This window comes from Apus apus, chromosome 12 (genome assembly GCF_020740795.1).
Source record: "Apus apus isolate bApuApu2 chromosome 12, bApuApu2.pri.cur, whole genome shotgun sequence".
In the NCBI taxonomy this organism is placed as follows: Eukaryota; Metazoa; Chordata; class Aves; order Apodiformes; family Apodidae; genus Apus; species Apus apus.
Window position 1 is genome coordinate 7,713,329 of NC_067293.1, and position 18,501 is coordinate 7,731,829.

At 37.8% G+C, this 18,501-nt stretch overlaps 1 protein-coding gene across 7 annotated transcripts in view; it reads left to right on the forward strand.

Moving 5' to 3' along the window:
* The window catches only part of MTMR1 (myotubularin related protein 1), a 34,270-nt gene extending 18,272 nt beyond the window's left edge, over positions 1-15,998 (forward strand). For all 7 annotated transcript variants that reach the window (XM_051630128.1, XM_051630129.1, XM_051630132.1 and 4 more), the window contains 3 exons: positions 3,049-3,162; positions 4,564-4,740; positions 14,742-15,998. In XM_051630128.1, the coding sequence (XP_051486088.1) occupies positions 3,049-3,162; positions 4,564-4,740; positions 14,742-14,906 (456 nt within the window). In that variant the 3' untranslated portion in view covers positions 14,907-15,998. The remainder of the gene's footprint in view (positions 1-3,048; positions 3,163-4,563; positions 4,741-14,741) is intronic.
* Positions 15,999-18,501: the final 2,503 nt, after the last annotated feature.

The following is an 18,501-nucleotide window of genomic DNA, read 5'->3' on the forward strand; positions in this document are numbered from 1 at the left end:
ACAAATACAGTAATAGAGAACTTAAGTACATGGATCTCAGATTTTATAAAAAACATACGGTGAAGTGATTTCCCTCCTCTGTTAGTAAATTCTAGTGATTTTGAATAGCAGAAGTCGAACTGGAAAGGCCACACTTGATCTAGTGAAATACTGATGCCCTGTAAAAAATGAAACAAAGCCATAAAAATTGTGTGCAGCATAGTGGCTCAGGTAGTAATTTTCTACCTTTATGCATGGTACCCACAGGGGAGAAAGGTGTGTTTACAGTTGCTAGAAAGTTGCATCCTGTCTGTTACCAGATGTCATCTGTTGCCAGATGTTTTTTCACTAGTTTCAGTAGCATACTCTGTTATGATATCTAGTGTTCATTTAACCTGATTCAGTCCAATTCCACAATCTTAAGAACTATTCCCATGAAGTGCTTCAGCTTTAAATGTTAACTGCAGTGCAGAACAAGTTCATTTATTAAAAAGCAAGTTTATTTTGCATGTCTCTGAATCACATGCCACTTGGCATCATCAGACTTCTTAAACAAGATAATTCTTCTTTCAAACACCTCCTTTGCAAAAAAAAACCCCAACAACTCCAGCAGCATCAAGTGGGAGATTTTAATGACCCATGTATTCTCTCACAATTAGTGGATTTGACAAGAAGTAAATTTTCATTTGGGGAATTTTTCCACCTGAATCTTCAAACAGACGCTAATGGGCTTGGAACTACAGAGGAAAGCATTTTTAGGTCAGTGATTTTTTCAGCAGCAGTAATAGAAGCTTTACAGTCCTGATACATCAGCTCCAACAGTACAACTCTTGTATCCAAAGACAGGGTTTCAATAAAGTGCTATCACTTATTAATAAATTAGTTGGAGTGCAACCGCTGATGTATGGAGTTTTGAATATGCTTCACTGGGTTGGAATAGCGGCCGTGTCAGCATCCATCTGATTAGTATGGACCTGTCACAACACAGAACCCTAATGTGACAACACTCATTAAGTGCTTTCAGTTAAAGACAGGCCCTTTAGGAGGGGCTTTGTATTTTCAAATATCATTTTGATCATTTGCAAATTATTTTTGCGCTCTGTATCTGATTGCCGATTTGGGCTGGATGCAGGAGGTGGAGGTCTGAGACCCACTGAATTTTCTCCTGACCTAGTTCAGCACACCTGACAACCTATTCTGTCTACACTTTATTAAAATCACAGCCATGGTTTTAATGTTGTGGTATTGTATTGGAATTTTGACATGATTTCCTAGAGGGAAGGGGAAGCGCTGTGACTGATAACTTTTGAATGAGTGAAAAAGAGAATTTTATAATCTTAAGTTCCTGTGTGTTTTATGAAGACAAATGGCAGGTGCTTGAAAGTGAGTGATTGGAGAGAGATGTGCCCGTGTGAGCACACCATGGTGTCCAACAGGGTGTACTCCATAGCTGAGGCAGGAGAAGGAGCCTCTGCTCATCTTGGGAGCCATGATGCTGATGATTTCCTTACTCGAAATTTTTAGTTTAAAGTTGGTATAGCTTATCTTGAGAAGCCTTGGAAAGAGAGTGGGTTTGCAAGGTTTGCCTTAAATCAATCTTCTTTTAAAAGAATATTGCTTAAAACTTGGGTATTTCTGGGTTTAATAGAAGCACTCTCACTGTGTGTCATTCAGCTCTTTACTTTCAACATGAATAAACATTTGCCCTTCATAAATCACAGATGACATTGAAGAGGAATTTCTGGATCAGATAGTTCATCTGCAGTCCCAATTACTGTGTTATTCCTCCTAGCTATACTTGTAATACTTTTTATTTTAAATTTAAAGTATCTGTTTAGTCACTCATGCCAAGGTGTTCAGTATTGTTCAGTGGCACACAACAGAAACCATTGTGCTGCTTTATTCAGATCTGAATATTGACTGGAGATTTCTCCATATAGCAGGAAATTCTTCCTTAGGAATCTGTAACTTTGTATTTTAGACTTCTGCAAATATTCATTCCTTTAGTGGGAATGAAAAAAATCTTTTTCATTTGTCCTGAAAGTGAGTTTCTTTCATGGTAATGAGAGAAATGCTACTTCTTAAGTTTTCCTTTAGCCTTCTGATTTTCTTTTTCTCCCAAATGTTTATCATTCTGTATCTGTATTTGAGACTCTTGTCATACTGAATGCAAAGTTATTTTGACACATCAAGCAGTTGCCATATGTAGTCCGATCATAAAATTTGATTGAAGAAGAACCTTTTCCATCTGAATAGGTAGCAGCCCATACACTTTGCATTTCTTCCTTTATGATTTTTAGAGCACTACAGATTAAGATATATCTTAAACATTTTGTGTGTTTTCAAATTTCTAACTCTCTTTTCTACAAGGTGCCAGGTAACCTGTACTTGTGAGTAAAATACTTAGTGATGCTCAATGGAATAACGATTTTTTCATTTCATATGTAGAGGATTTGCTTTCCTATATAAAGGAAGAGGGAATAAAGGCTTATTTTACCTAGCTGCTGGTAAACTCAAGGGGTGAAATGCAGAAAAATAACTTACTTGGGTAGAAAGTGGAAGAAACATTAAATATGTGAAGCACATTGTACGTGCGTGAACTAGTTTTTATTACCCAGTTCATTGCATGTTAGAATAAGAAATAAAACTCTTCAATGTAATCATGGTTTTTAATTAAAAAAAAGATTTCTTGTCCTGTAACAAAAGAAAAAAGTGTATGTAACAGAGAGTATGGGGTGGGTTTGAACAGAACACTATTTTAGAGCTCCTTAAAGTGCATTGATTTGTGTTACCAGTTTGACATTATCTAAGGTTTCTATGTGTGGATTCTAGTATACTTGCATAATGAATGTTAGGTTTGTCCCTGAGGAGTATTTATAAAGAAATATGTAGGTGAAATGTATTACTGCAATGGGATTTAGTGAAATTGCTGAGTTTCCCTGAAAATAATCACTAAATAAGAAAAAAAATCTTACCTGAATGCTGTGCTTATTTCTTATGTCTGAATTTCTTCCTTTATACACTGCTTAAAATAAAGTGTAAAGTAATTTTACCAATTTTTTATTTCAGTTTCCTGCAGCCTTTGAATTTAATGAGTTATTTTTGATCACCATTCTGGATCACCTTTACAGTTGTCTCTTTGGGACTTTCTTATGCAACTGTGAAAGAGAGAGATTAAAAGAGGTAAATAATTAGTGTAATGCACGTTCTTCACTTGTTGATTGTGTGTGAAAATACTTAGAATACAAAACCCAAGAACACCTGAGCTGTGTTTTTGGATATAGTTGTCACATAGTCTTAACAGACAATGAGACATATTTCACAATATGAGATATATATACTGAATACCCATCTATTAAATGAGCTGGCATCTAACCTTAATTGTTATATCATCGGGGGCTGAGGTTTTTAGAAAGTCATGTTTCAGATATTTCTAGCCAACATATACCATTTTAAATAATAAAGTTATTGCATTGCTTTCTCTGTTTCCAAAGGAACTCCCATGGATGACTTTGCAGATCACTTTAGGACATAATTAGGGTAGAATTTATGGTTGAAGACTATGGAAATTTAAAATATCTAAATGAACGAGGTTAGGACTCAATGAAGTACTTTGAATTTGGAAAAAAAAACCAAACCAAAACAGAAAGTTTGTTAATATTCCAAGTACACTTTTGCTTATTTCTGGCTTTGTTGGTTTTAATACTTGATATTTTTTTAAAGCAGGTAACAATTCCTTGCCGTATTTGGCTTTGCTATTTTTTTTTGTTTGTCTCTACTGCTTCTGTAGGGAAAATGTTGCATATAAATACCACAAGATGGAGCTGAATAACATGTTCTCAGCAAATTCAGGGTTTCCAGACAGCTTTTTTTCATAAATGAATAGTCAGATTCAATTCTCAATAAAGAAATGCAATTTAAGACACAGTGGTGGTAGAAACACATGCTTTACAGCACTGAAGGAGTGTAAAATTGCAGGATGAATCTGCTAGAAGTTCACATTTCCAGTCTTTGATCTAACCATGATTATGCTGATTACATTTAGAATAATACAACTTTCAGAAGTGCAAATAGAAATGAAATAGGCATTTTAAAGCATAATTATAAATTGATAGAAGCAAATAGTGTGAGCGGGAAAATGGAATAATTATTTTTCACAGATGCTGTTGTGGATCTTCCAAAACTAGTGATCTCTTCACTGATTTTCTTGTCCAAAGCTGGTTTAATTTTTTATCTTTTTTTGGTTGATTAGTGTGTAGCCATATATTTAAGTAACTGTAAACATTGCTATAAATTATGAGCAGTACAGCCTTCTTTTGTTCAGCTAGACCTTAGTGTCTCTGAAAACAATGTGCCTGGATCTCCTTTCTCAGTTAGCCTTAGACCATAAGAAGTGTTCAATTGTTTTGCCAAAGCTTTACGGCTGTTTAATGATCAGCTGCTGGAAGTGTTCTCAGAGTGCTTGCAGTTTTCTAGAAGATAAGGTAAACTTCACAGACAAAATTACTGATATGTAGATATTAAGCTCATCTTTTAAGGTTTTGCAATCTATATAATTAATTTATGTATTTTTTTTTCAACCAGGAAGTAAGCACAAAGACTATCTCACTGTGGTCCTACATAAACAGCCAGTTAGATGAATTCACAAATCCTTTCTACGTGAACTATGAAAACCATGTCTTGTATCCTGTTGCCAGCCTGAACCATTTGGAACTATGGGTGAACTACTATGTGAGATGGAACCCCAGGATGCGACCTCAGGTAGGAGCTTTTACAAGGTGTTTAAACTTAATGGAGAGCACAGAGATACTTTGTTTTTAATATTTTTCGAAGTGTTGAATACAGCCCTGAATTTGAAAAGTGCTGATCTGTTTGTTGCACGTGTTTCAGTTGTTAGGGAAAAAGGCAATTTTCTTTAAGAAGGTGCGGGATGTGTTCAAACTCGGTAAAATGATGTTTTTCTTGAAGTCACCAGTAGAACAGGGAGCTATAGTGTCACTTCAGTAAAAGGTAACAGATTCAGAGTCTTTGGTGTCAGAAGATTACTTTTATAACACTTCGATAATACTTTGTAACACTATTAAATAGTTTTATTGTCCTAATCTTCTTGTAGAGTTTAGTGTATCTTTGGTTTTAATCATATTTTGCCCTTTACCAACAATGGTATAGCAGGAGTTTCTGAAAGAATTGGACTATGTACCAACTCATTTTGTAGACTCGCTACACTTAGTATCACGTGGATGCTTGTTTCCAATTGACCTTTACAGTTTCCAGCTGGCAGGCTGAGGATCAAACACTCCCTATACGTGCTCCTTGATTCATCCAGTGTTTGTTCTTATAAGTAATGTCTGCTATTCAGGTAAATCCCTGTATCTCATCAGGCAAATACTCTATATGCTGTTGTGCTTAGAAGTCTGAAGAAACAATGTTCAGTTTGTGTCACAACTGTAATATATCTGAGGGTACTACACCATCTCTTTATTAAGATAACATTCCAAGGTACCCCCCAAGCATATTATGATAAATTACCTGTATTAAGTGACTGCTCGAAAGCTACTTTCATCTTCTAGAGCTAGAATGAGATGTGAGTTTCAAATTTATTAGACATCTACATGTCAGAGGCTGTTGTAAAAGATAGTGTTCCAAGGTAAGTTTCAAGGACAGTACACTGGTAGAAATCCAGGCATCTGAGAAATACCTTTTGAGGTCCTGGAAAAGTCTGGATTGCTTCCTTGCTCACCGAGATATTTCCTCTGAGCTGCTTTGTTTTCCTTGTTCTATTTTGGTTGGTGTAGCCTTATGACTGTTTCATACCTGTGAGGTGTTAGCATGTGTTAAAACTGGAAAGATTATGTATTTTAATCTCTATGGATTTGAAGTAAAATTGTGAACTGCTTTTTAGCAAAATACCATCTTTCCCTTAGCCTCTGTGCTGAAAAACACTTGCCTGTTTTTGTGTGCATTTTAGTATAATCAACTTGCAGCAGTGTCAGTTTATTACTTATATGTAATTGAGATCTGTGGGCCCTGAAAGTCATCAGCAGGTGTTGTAAACACACATCAAAGGTAGTCCTGGTCCAAAAGAGATGAGGGCAGGGAGGAGATGACATAATGAGAAAATACCAGAACTGTCATGGACTTAGTGGCGAGCTCTGCTCGCTGCCTCACTGCTGCTGAGCACTCAGGCAGTAGAGCAAGTGTGAATCATTGATCTTCATTGATCTTTAAGAACAGGTCCCTCGGGTCAGCAGGTTGAAGGTAACAAAATTCAATGATCCTGGTTAACTGCCTTAACTTTACTACCAGGTTCTTTTCTTGAAGAACTAATATAACTGTTTCGACTTATTAGATCTACCACATTAGCTTTGTCTCCTGAAGATACATCATACCTTTCCTCTTGTCTCTGGCTTGAATTTATGTGATATTTATGACAGATATTCAGAAGTGTTTCACATCAACTTGGATAAATTTGCTACAAAATCAGTTTTTTGTTGCAGAACCACATTCTCCAGTCTAATTATGAAAGCACAAACTCATGCAAAGTAAATAAGTATTTGTAATCACAATATACTGAGTTTGCTTTCTTCTGTATTTGCATTGTCTAGCTTCACACCCTGATAGACCATTCAGTAGGATTCAGACCTATTCAGTAACAGCAAAAAAGGCAATCACCATTGCAATGCCCAGCAGGTCTTCACTTATCTTCACTGAAAAGATCTCTCAAACAATCAGTGGATTTATGAAAAGAATGGACATCTCCGCCTAGTGAGAGAAGGTGTTTTTGTTGAATAACTTGTAATGTGGTTCTTCTGGTTTTCAACTGCAAAGTTAAATATTTAACATTAATGAAGAGCTCTCTGATAAATAGCAGTTCAAGGCAACCTCACCTACTGTTATATCAGCTGCCAAAACTTCTTTAGAAAACTAGAAAATGTTTATTGTTTTCTAGGAGCTCATAAAAAGGAGAAATTCCTAATTACCGGGGTTTGAGGTATGAAGAATAGTCCTTTAACATAGTCAGAATGGATGTTTGATATCCATTATCAACCATCCTTGTATTATGAGAGAGGAAACACAAGAGCAAAAGGGCACTTCTTGTTTGAGGCAATACTTTGGGTTTTCTAATTTCAGCTTTATTAGTGAGTGAGGCTTGATTTTTTAAATGGACTGAGAGAAGTTAATCATTGCACTTCATTGACTTTTCTCTTGGAAATGAGCATACATCACCTTACGTTTTTTAATTTCAAAATTACTGAATGTTAACTGTATATAAGCATTTATCTTTGTATTTTTGTACTCTGCCATTAAGTGTCTGTGTTCTGTCAGACCTCTAACGTTACAGTGAAGTCTGATCATATTTGTCATTGCACTAGGATACAGAGTTCAGAATTATTCTTGCATTCTGTAAGTAAAAGATTGCTGATAACGATATGTCTTCAGTTCTGTCAGAGTTTTGTGGGAGGCTGAAGTGATGTTTTTGGTGTTTATTTGCATCAAGAGCCTTGTTTTAGGATTACAGAATCACAGAATTATGGCTGTATTGCAATAGATGTGCAATTAGTTCTATAGGGTTCAACACTCAAGTACCTTGAGAAGTGAGCAAGATGGAAAATTCTAGGTAAAATGTGGACATGTCTTGTAGATCCCCTTTTTGCCAAACTGTGCTTCAGCAAGGTCATTCTAATTCTTAAATGAAATAAAATGTTCCATGGTTTCAGTTTGGAGGTTTTACATCATTATTGACTTCTTGTCCCAAGAAAATTAGATAGATTTTAGTCCTATCTTATTTTAGTTCAATGACTGAGAAGAGGGTTTTTTCAGATTTGCCCTTTCCTTGGAGTGGTGAAACGTGTGTATGTGACATGTGGAAGACAGGCTCACTCCTTCTCTCACACAGAGGTCTGTGCTCTCTGGGTACCTGCTACTGGACTTACAGATGACTCTACTAGCCTGCAGCAGATAAGATTATGTGATGCTTTTGAATTTTTTCACATATTTCTCTTTCCTGTGCAGTCATTCAGACCTCTTTACACTGCTTTGAGGAGTTCTGGCTGCCAGATGTCAGCTAGTTCTCTGCTTGGTCAACTCAGGAAGATGGGGAGAACACAACAAATTATTTTCCTGAATATGACGTGTGCAGGGGCAGTGTTTTTGAAATAATATACTCTTATCATTCATATGTACAGGACGTGTGTAGAAGTTCTGGTCCTTTCAATTCAAGCTGTGCCTTCCTATGTGAGAGGTAAGGGAAAAGAATGCATCCTAGGCACAGAATTTACATAGTCCATTAAAATATGTTTAGGGTTTTTTATGTCTTTTGGGAAATGACATTTTAACCCTTGGAGTACAGGCTTAAATTTGTTTTGCTTTCATGGGGTTTAAAATTTTTTTTCCACATCTGCTGATTTTTCCTAAAGCTCTGTTCTGGAAATTTGGCCACTGTGGTAAAGATAATATCACAGAAATCCCTCTAAGTTTTAAAAATGCATTCTTTTCTTTGTGTCTGTGGACTTGCATCCAGAATTTAAGGCTAGCTCCATCTATAATCTAGAAATTCAATTCAGCAACTGGAGTGGGATCATCTGCTAAAGGCAATGTTCAGAGCTTCCATGAAAAGCCAGGGCAAGTCAGTTCATAGGCTTGAGAAAAGGACAGGAAAAGTAACTAAAAAGAAACATAGTTCATACATTTGATTTAACACCATTTGTGGCAAAACAAAGCCATCATATGAGTCTGGAAGTGCTTGGCATTGCTTGGTGCTGTGTCCATCTTTTTGCATTAAAGAAGGAGTCAGGAGATGTCAGGAGGAAGAATTGCCTTCTGGGTTAAACAGCTGAGTGTTTCCCTAGCTAAGGAGATTTCATCCCTGCATTTACCACAAGGTTTCCTGTGAGACAAGACAAATTTCTTACAGTACGTGATAGTTTCTATCTGGGTGTCTAAGCCAAGATTTCCAGAGTCTGATTTACTGCAGGTAACTTACAGCTGCAGGTGAAACTCTCAGTGTTCAACTGATACAAAATAAAATAAAGACTAACTGCTCATCCTGTGTGCTGAAAGTACCTGTAGTTATTTAAGGAACAACAACAAAAAAGATTGGTATCCTGTAATGAGCAGAGCAACAGAACATGCAAGGAAAGGGAGAAACTAGTGCTGCACAAATTATCTTCATCTGGGGGAGTTTCTAACATATTTTGAAGAGTAAGCACCCAAGGCATTGCTCTCAGGTATCAGATGTCTAAATCTAAATGAGCTGTAGTTTTTAACAAGCAATGGCATCAGCTTGTAGCATGTACAGTTTCTGAGTCTGGAAAATTATGCAGTTGTTTGTAAAAATCTCTGTTCCAGTTCCCACGTGTTAGGATTCGTAATTTGTTTGCTAGTCATTGCTTTTCCAGAAACCTGGGGGGGAAGTGTTTGCTAGGTTTTCCAGGAGCATATCTCTACAGTAAGTGTGGAAGTACTGATTATTACTGAAACCTCCTGTTTTCATCATTTGAGATTGCCTTTTTCTATGAGTTAACTAGTTTAAAAGCAAGTCTGTCAAGAGTTCCAGCTCTTCATGAAGAGGACCAGGAAGCTCAAGTGAAAAGATACTGTTGTCTTTCCAATGCACAGAGTAGGTTTTTGCAAAACTGACAGTCTTAAGTCAAGCAATGAATTTAAAATAACCATTTTCCTCCGCAGCCATTCTTCCCTGTTGCTAAAGTAGATAAAGACAAAATGCATTCACAGTTGAACAATTGTCATGTGAATGACTGTCCTTGAGCTAGTACAGTAATACACAGTAGATATCCATCCAATTAAGGCTTGGAGGTACTACAAGTGAGTAGCTATTAATAATTTCTTTTATACTTATCCTTGTGTTGACAAATTTTGCTATCCAAAAGCACTCCAGAATCCTGAAGGATTACTTGGGAATGAAAACCTGAAAATCAATACTGAAAGTGAACTGTGTAGTAATTCTGTGAAGAGGAAGGTTTGAATGTTTTAGGAAATAAAGCTGTCTTATGTCTGAATGTTTTTAATGTGTTGGAGTATGTATATTGTGTAATGTAATTGTAGTTTCTGTGTGGGTATGATTTAAAAAAACAACAACTCTCTTTCCTCAAGTCCTCACCTAGCAGGAATAATTTATTAAAACTGTGAAGTGTTTTTTTCTGAGCGTTACAGTACACCAGGTTCTACTTTCAGTGCACATGTAGATGATGCAATTTAAAAAATTGTTTAATATAAATTGTATTTTAAGCAATAAAGAGTGTTTCTTTAGTGGTGATGTATTTTTCAGCTCCCTGTGGGCAGTAAGTACCTTATCTTTAAGCATTGCAAAAGTATCAGCTTTTGAAGAAAATAGGCAGCAAAGCTAGCTAATCAGGAAAATAAAATGCCACCCATTTAAATTGGTTAATATTGTAGTAGTTGCAGGAATCTACAGATGGTTCTTTCTGAGTGAAGAATGTTACTGGCTCATTCAGTTTTGCAGCATTTTGCTGCTTTTTACTGGTTGGGGGCTGGTTTTCCAATGCACCATCACTAGTAGTGGGAGAATTACTGTGGAAAGAAAATGCTTGTTCCAGAAACTTTGTGGAGGGACTGGGCAGCTGGTAGTATCCAGATAAGCAGGAAAAAGGAGGAGAAGCAACTTGCAGGGAAGGGCAGGAGTAGAAGGTAGATACCCCTCTAGTACCATTGGCTACCTTTTCATTCTTTCACATTTGAATTTGCTGTTTTTTTCAAAAAAAGAGAGGTTACTGTAGTTAAACTGAAGACATCTGGGAGAAAACACATCTCCTCATGCCAGGCTGCTTCTGGGGTCTTTTTATTAGAACTTATATTTTTTATATGTATTTCAGGTGTCTTTACCACCTTTTTCTTATCCCATGAGGATGTCATTCTAACATGGACCCTTATCATTAATAAATCAGTTACTGTCAGCTACTTGAAAATACTCTGAAAGTGCTAAAGATTTCTCTAGACTGCATTTGACATGTTGTTTTATAAAATTACAGTATGTATCAGAAGTTCTGTGTGTGAAATCTATTTTTGGAATTTTATTGATTTGCATCAATGTACATCTACATGATGCTGAGTTAAGTGGCAAGCAACAAAAATCTGTTCCTGGGAAAGGTTTGACATCAGAAAACCGTTCATGTTTGCACTACCACATGAAATGGCATGATGATATTTATGTAGAACTGTCTTGCAGTGTTTACATCTAACATGCACTTACTAAAAGATGGCCAACATTTTAAAAGTGACCCTTTTTTTGTTGTTGTTTCTCCATTGTGAGACCCTACTCTGCCTTGCTTACAGCTTTTCCAGACTTTAATGATTTGTAGTGAGTTACCAAGTATGTGTCTGACTGAATTGTTTTGTAAAACTTGATCCAAGAAGGCTCAGTTGTTCATGAGAATGTGACCAAGAAAAAAAATGTTTTCCCATGTTTTCTACTGGTATTGTAGACTTCTTTGTTGGGGCAAGGGCCTGTTTTTCTGTAAGTATTCCATCTCTGGGGCAAACATGAGATTTTTAGTAAGAGAGATTATATTTCAGAAATGTGCCTGGTTATATCCTGGAATAAACTCATCCAATTTGGAGGTCTGAGGCTGGAACAGTCTCAGTGAATTCTCAAGGACTGAGAATAAATGAGAGTAAAAGGACTGAGAGATGGTTTAGATACAGAGTCTAGGAATGACTTTTGATAAAGGGGGAACAGGAGCTAGGAGTGAATGACACTCCAGATATTGGAGGTCTGTGCTTTCTGTTCAACCCATGGAATACAATCTAGGAAGGTGGGCTGGAGGAGGCACTCATGTGGGCAAAGAAATTGTTGCCTGATGGGTGAGAGAGCAGGATACTGCTCTAGAGAAAGCTTTTCCCTGCCTCTGCCTCAGGATTCCTCTGTTGTAAGGGATATCACCCAGAGCAGAGTAATCACCATGTGTGTGCTTCTTATTGCTGGGTGTCCTGCTTGGTACCCCTGAGGCTGAATTGCAGAATTCCTAGGTTTTCTGTTAAACCAATTTCAGAGCAAGCTATCCAAAATTGTGAGGTGCTCACTTCAGATCCTTGTCTGTAAAAGTGGAGTGTTACTACTCCCATACCTCATTAGAATGCTGCAGAAATAAATTTGTTTCTTGACATGAGATGAAAGTACAGAAAAGGGAACCTATGCATTTTAGATTCAGAAGAATAAATAAAGGATGGGGTCAAACATTGCAACGAAAAATAAATATTGAATAACTGTTCACTAATTGAGTAGCATCAAGCTGTGCACTGAATAAATGAGGAATACAGAGGGGAAACTAGTATTTTAATGTTTATTGAGCCAATGATTTTATACAGATGTACAGGAAGGCTGAATTGAGTTTGGAGAAGTAATCTTCATTCTGACACCTCCTAATTTTTTGAGATCATCATTTTGCAACATCAATGTTTAAGAGGTTTTTTGTGTGATTCATATATACACAAACTTCTACAATGTCGTCGTTGTTTAGCCAGATTATTTAAAGATACTCCAGTTCTTTGAGATGGAGACATGGGGAAAACAGCACTTGAGTCGAAGTTTGAGCATGTGTCTTGTTGAATGAAGTCCTGTGGGAATGCAGAAGAAGGATTGAGATGTGCAGCCACACTTTACCCCCTTGGAGCGCTTTACACAGCATGCCAAGTTCTGCAGTGGCTCTTGAGGAGTGTATCCCAAAAGGTTTTGTAGTGGGTTCCCCAAAAGCCAGTTTTATGGAACTGCTTTTTATGAGTGTTTAAGCCTTGAGCAGTGGAACACACCAGCTAATGCCCACATGAAAGGTGTCTAAGAGAAATTGGCCTGTTATGCTGAATCATGACGAAGCTGGGCAGGAATCAAGTGTACAAATCTCCCGTGACCCAGGGCTTGCATGACTAATTATACCAATGGTAAATCACCCTGTTACAGACCTAAGTGTTTCAGGAAAATGTCTTCATAAAGAAATAATTTGAAGCAGGAGCATATGAGGAAGGGAAAAAAAAATACAGGGGAGTGCTAATTCCAGAAAGCCTTGGTCTTCACTGGAATTTGAATTTTCCATAGTGTGTATTACAGCATCTTGGAGGAACTTCATCACCTGGCTCACTTTTGCCATGTTTTTAAGTGTGTACATTTTCTGCAGGCTGTCTAAGAAAAATGAGTTTGGCTTTCTGGAGGGTGTGCTTTGTGTTTGGTTAGAGGAGGAGACTGTTTGCAGCCTTGTGGCCTTACTGGCTAGAGAGTTTGTGTGGTGGATGCAGAAGAAGATTGCAAGGTTGCATGGTGAAGGTGGGACTTCAAGGTCACAGGTCACTTGGAGCCGTGCAGCGACTGTTCTGCTGCAGACTCACAAGGTCACACTTCTCTAATTGCTGTAGATGACATGCTGGGAGAATTCATGGCTCCCAGTGCCCTGGGAGCAGCACTTTGTGAATACACTGAAGTTTCTGTTCATAGGCTAAGCCACAAACAAGAAAAAGGTATATGGTCAAAAAAATGTTGACCTAAACAAGACTGGTTTATGTTATTTTATTCTTTTAAGTCAGAAGTGAAATGGTATTTTCCTGTTCCAAGAACAAGAGTGTTAGATTTTGAAAATGTCAAAACCACATGCACGGGTTTTTTTATGTACTTTCTTTAAAAAGCCAAAAATCCCCAAAAGGTAAATTGTGACTCAGTTGTGTGCTGATGGCAAGAAGAGAAACCCTTTCTGGTTGTTGTTATCTTCTTCACATAGCACCACATGTACATCCCAGCTTGTGATCACTTTTCAGCAGTAGGAAGCGATCACAGGTGAACGCAGCTCCCTGGAGCCTGGCATTCCAGAAGACCATGGTATAAATTCCTCACAACATCTAGCAATCCAAAGGTTTCCCACTGCAGCATTTCCCTGTGATAGTCTTGCCAGCCCAATTAAATTCTTTTCCCATCTTGCTCCTTCCAGAAGCTATAAACAATTAGAGGAAGATAAAATAAATTAGAAGCAATTTACAGTCAAACATTTTTGGCCTTTCTGTGGCATTTGCCAGATGGGGAGGTCTCTCTCTGCTTGTCTAAGATAACAGATCCAGCTGCAAGAATGGCTTGCATCTTCCTTAGGCCATGATACAGTTGAATGTTCCAGATGACTGAGAAAAATCCCTACTCCTCTGATGCTGAGTGTTGCATCTCTGGTGTTTGTGGGTACTGTCAGAAACAGAAACCTCTACGACTCACTTCTGTGAAAGGTTTACCAGAGTGTGACTCTGGGAGGTCCACCACAAGCACAACTCACTTGGCTGCAGCACTTTTCCCACTGACAAGCTGGAAAGGGTCAGACTCTTGGAAAGATGCCTGTTGTAGAAGAGTAACAGGATGCTCCATATGGAGCCAGCTTTGTGAACTCTACTCTCTTTACATAATAAGTTCTGTCCCAACAGGCAGGAGAAATAGTTCCCGGGAAAGGCATTTTAAGTTCAACTGAAAGTGGTACATATACAGGATAGAGGTACATTTATTGGAATGTGTTTGGTATCCCATCAAGACCATTTGCAAACAGTGTTTTGGCTGTGTTTCCTGCCAACTGTGTTGTTAGAATTGTCAGTTGCTGAAACGTTTCATGTCAAATGACTAAAGAAATACTTCCCCTAAATATTGATACCCTGAAATCTATAGCTGTTGGATTACTTGTGTTTCTGAAGGAGACAGTGGAAGTCTTGCTTGAGAAGCTAATTCACTATGAGAGTCAAAGTAAGCCTTTTCTTTCTTTACCTGGCAGGTTCCAATCCATCAAAACCTTAAAGAGCTCCTGGCCATCCGGGCAGAGCTTCAGAAGAAGGTTGAAGATCTGCAGCGTGAAGCTGCTACACGATCCATTTCTTCCTCCTCTGACAGAGGTTCATCTCCTTCCCACTCAGCCACGCCAGTGCACACCTCTGTGTGACGTGTACCAAAAGCCATGTGAAAAAATATGTGTCAGGTAACACAGAGAGGAGGGCGAAATGCTTTTCCCATCACAAAAGAATTGTGAGTGACTTGTAATTGCTATGATCTACATGCCTTACTCTGTGTCTGGTATTATCGTGATGAGGCCAAAAAGAGCTTCAATAGATGTGATGTATTTTCTTGTTGGCAGTTCCCACATGTGTTTTGACATCTCTAGCTAAATCACCAATTGTGAAATTAAACTTTCTTTTGAGCAACTAACAATTTAACCATCCTAAAAAGGAATCCATCTGCCAAGCAAACAGAAAATGCCTCTCACACTGCCTGGGTACCATGCCTGGTTGAGAGAATCAGATTAAATGCCACATGATGCTTACACAGAACGTTTTTTTCTAAATGGGAGCTCCTTATTTCACTCAGTAATATATATATATATATATTATTATTTTTTGCTAGAGCAATTTATTTTTTTTAGGTGATTAATGCACTTGGAAATTAGTTTTAAAATAAATGTTTTCCAGTGTAGTCAGTTTCACATTTTGACTAAATATGCCATTAAAAGTGGATGAAGTTAAGCTGGATTTATCAGGTACACCACACTGACTTGTATGATGTAATATATTTGGTAAAGCATGTATTTTAGGTTTTTTAATGCCTTTTGTACAAGTTGAAATAAAGTCTTTTGACTGTTTAGCTGATTGTTTTGACCTTCCCAGCGAGGGGTAAACTTACTTGTGGCAAGGTCTTGTACAAAGTAAAAGTTTGTTTTCTAGCAAATGGTAATATTTGGGGTTGGAATGACACCCAGCTGTGTAAATTGTATAGTCTGTATAGCTCCACATTTTGTTAAGCCTGTTCTGTTTTAAAGTGTACACAAAATGCAAAGCTGTGTCCAGTTCTGCACGTGTATGTGATGTGAAACACATGCAAACTCCCATGGTTTGTGCTGTTAAGTACAGAAAGTGGATCCTGCCTGTCCAAACCCTTTTGAAGACCTTAACTTGTAATGACTTTGTTTGACAAAGGTTTTAAATATACCATCTTAATTGGTTTTCTTGAAATAAAGCCTGTTGGCTTTTTGTTTTTTAAATTGCTACTAGCATTTTTTTTCTTGTGAATAATTTAACTGTATTTTCATATAAAATACACATTATTTCATCTCCCTCCCCCCCAATATTAATATTGGAGAGATTGTATTACTATAACATCCAACATTTAAAAGAGTTGTTCCATGGCCCTCTTGCAAGGCCCAGAAGTGGTGCATACTGAAATTCTCCCTGGATTGTTTTCCTTGCTGTGTTTCATGACAGTCTGGTTCTTCTTAGGGCACTGAAATACTGCAGCTCTGCTTTTTGACTCATGCTTGTATTGCTCCAAGTTCTGATGGTGCATTCTTAAGAGCCAGTTGATTTGATATGCAGATAGTGGGTTTTAATGTCCTTGGGTATTCATTAATTGCTTATTTGTACTTAATATGTAATGCCACTTCCTTGTTTCTCTGCATTTGTGTATGTGGCAGAGTCCTTGAGTAAGATGAGGTGCTGGGCCTTTTTGCAGCTTCAACTGAAAAGGCAGATGTGCTGTATCCAGTCTTACAAGTTTACTGTGCAGGGTATTTCAACATGTCCTTTTTATTCTAGTGAATGCTTTTTGTAATGGATACTCACCTACAAAAACAAAGTTTGGGATGGCTTGCAATGTTGCACCTCTTAATCGTCCTTGGGCTTGTTATGAATAGATGAAAGATGAAAAATGGGTCTGCTGAACAGTATGCCAGCAGTGAATTTTACATTGCCAAAATATGTTGAGCTGATATTGAATTAAACTCTTTCATACTTTGGATTTCCTTGACATTTTAACTGTATATTAAAGTAAAGCACATTATCTCTAAAATGCAGTGCTAGAGAAAATCTTTTGAAGTTTTCCTCTTTGTTGCTGCTAATAATCACAACAGTTTCTCTATAATTATTGTAAAAGTGATGACTGGATTAGCTTGGGCATTCTGAGATTTTTAAAGCTTAGATTCCTAGAGCTAAAATCTGAGAATTCAGCTTTGCACAGGATACCAGTTGTTTCAACTGACTGGCCCTTTAGCCACAGGTTTCAGCACAGCTTGGTGAGTCCTCTCTGATCTGAATGATGAGGGAAGGGGTTCTGCTCTGGTGGGGTCACCACAATGGATGTTCCCCTGTGTACTCAGCACAGAAATTTTCTGAAGTATTATAGAGCTCAAATTATGGTAGTTAAGGCATTGTTTTATATTGAAGAGGTGACTGTCTTTGCACTCAGATTCCTGATAATCAGAATTTCTCCTGTTGATTTTAACAACTAACTGTCGTTACCTTTCATTTTTAATGAGGCAGTATTGAACTGGTTGAGGAAAGAGCAGAACCCTGTTTCCTGTCTGATGTACCTTGGACAGAACTATCAACTTCTGATTCAAAAGCTGCATCTTCTTCTGGTTTGTTTTTTGGTTTTGACTCTGCTGAGTATAAAGAGAATGTGCAAAGACCTCAAGCAGTTAAATTGACCTGTAGGATTTTCCTATTGTCAATGACGTGAGAGGGGAAATAACCTGAATCCAGTGTCCCAGAATGGGCTGAAGCCTCAGTAACTGAAACGTTTTTGATTGTGAGGTAAGTTAAGTGAATCAGCAGCATCAGACATGTTGCCATTTTAGTCCTGATCCAGAGCTGAATTCTGTGTTTTCCTCCTTTGTAGATAAAAGTAATTTTTTGTTGTTTCATAAAAATTGAAGATGGTTTTTCCGGCTGGTAAACACTCCTGTCTGCCTGGGTTTGTTCCCTGTATAGGCAGCCTTCCTCTCAAGGAGTTAAAGCTTTAAATAAGAAATGTTTAATTTTTCTCTTATTTTCTGACAAAAGCTGTAGTAATTCCTATGCTGTGTGTAGTAACACCCAGAACAGCTGGGACTCTCAAAGCTGGAAATGAGGGATCAACAACTCCCGTTCACTGAGCCTCACAGCAGAGGATAAAGTAAAATGTCGAAGTAAAAAAAAATGCAGATTATTCCCAATGTGAAGCATCTGTGAACTAAGTGGGTGTCATATTAGAGCTCTGACTGCCAGGTCTTCTGCAGTTGGGAAGAAAGAATTTTCTGTCTGTAAGACATGTGAGTTAGAAGTAGCTGGTTTGAAATACAAACCACCTTTTTTGACTGAGAATAAGCACTGCATCATTACACAAAGGGCATACACAAATGCTTAGCTGGCACTGCATGGGAGATCCATCTACTGGATGTGGAATTCCAAAGAAAACTGCAGGAAACCTTGGACAGTAAAAAGGATCCCAAACCAGCTGTGCTGAGAGCTGCCAGGGACAGGGCACTGCCTAGAGTTTAGCTACTGGGTGACCTGAGGAGAATGTGTGTGTAGGCACGACATCATTTTTAACATTAAAGTTTTCATAATGATACTTGTTTTCTCACCAAGCCCAGTTTGGTTTGTTTCTTCAAATGAAGCTTTTAGTGTGGTTACAGACGAGTGACACCCAATAAGGATGCAGCCCACCATTCCAAGTGAGTTTACTTCCAACGTGAAAAAAGCCCCACAAAACAACAAGTCTAAAACGTC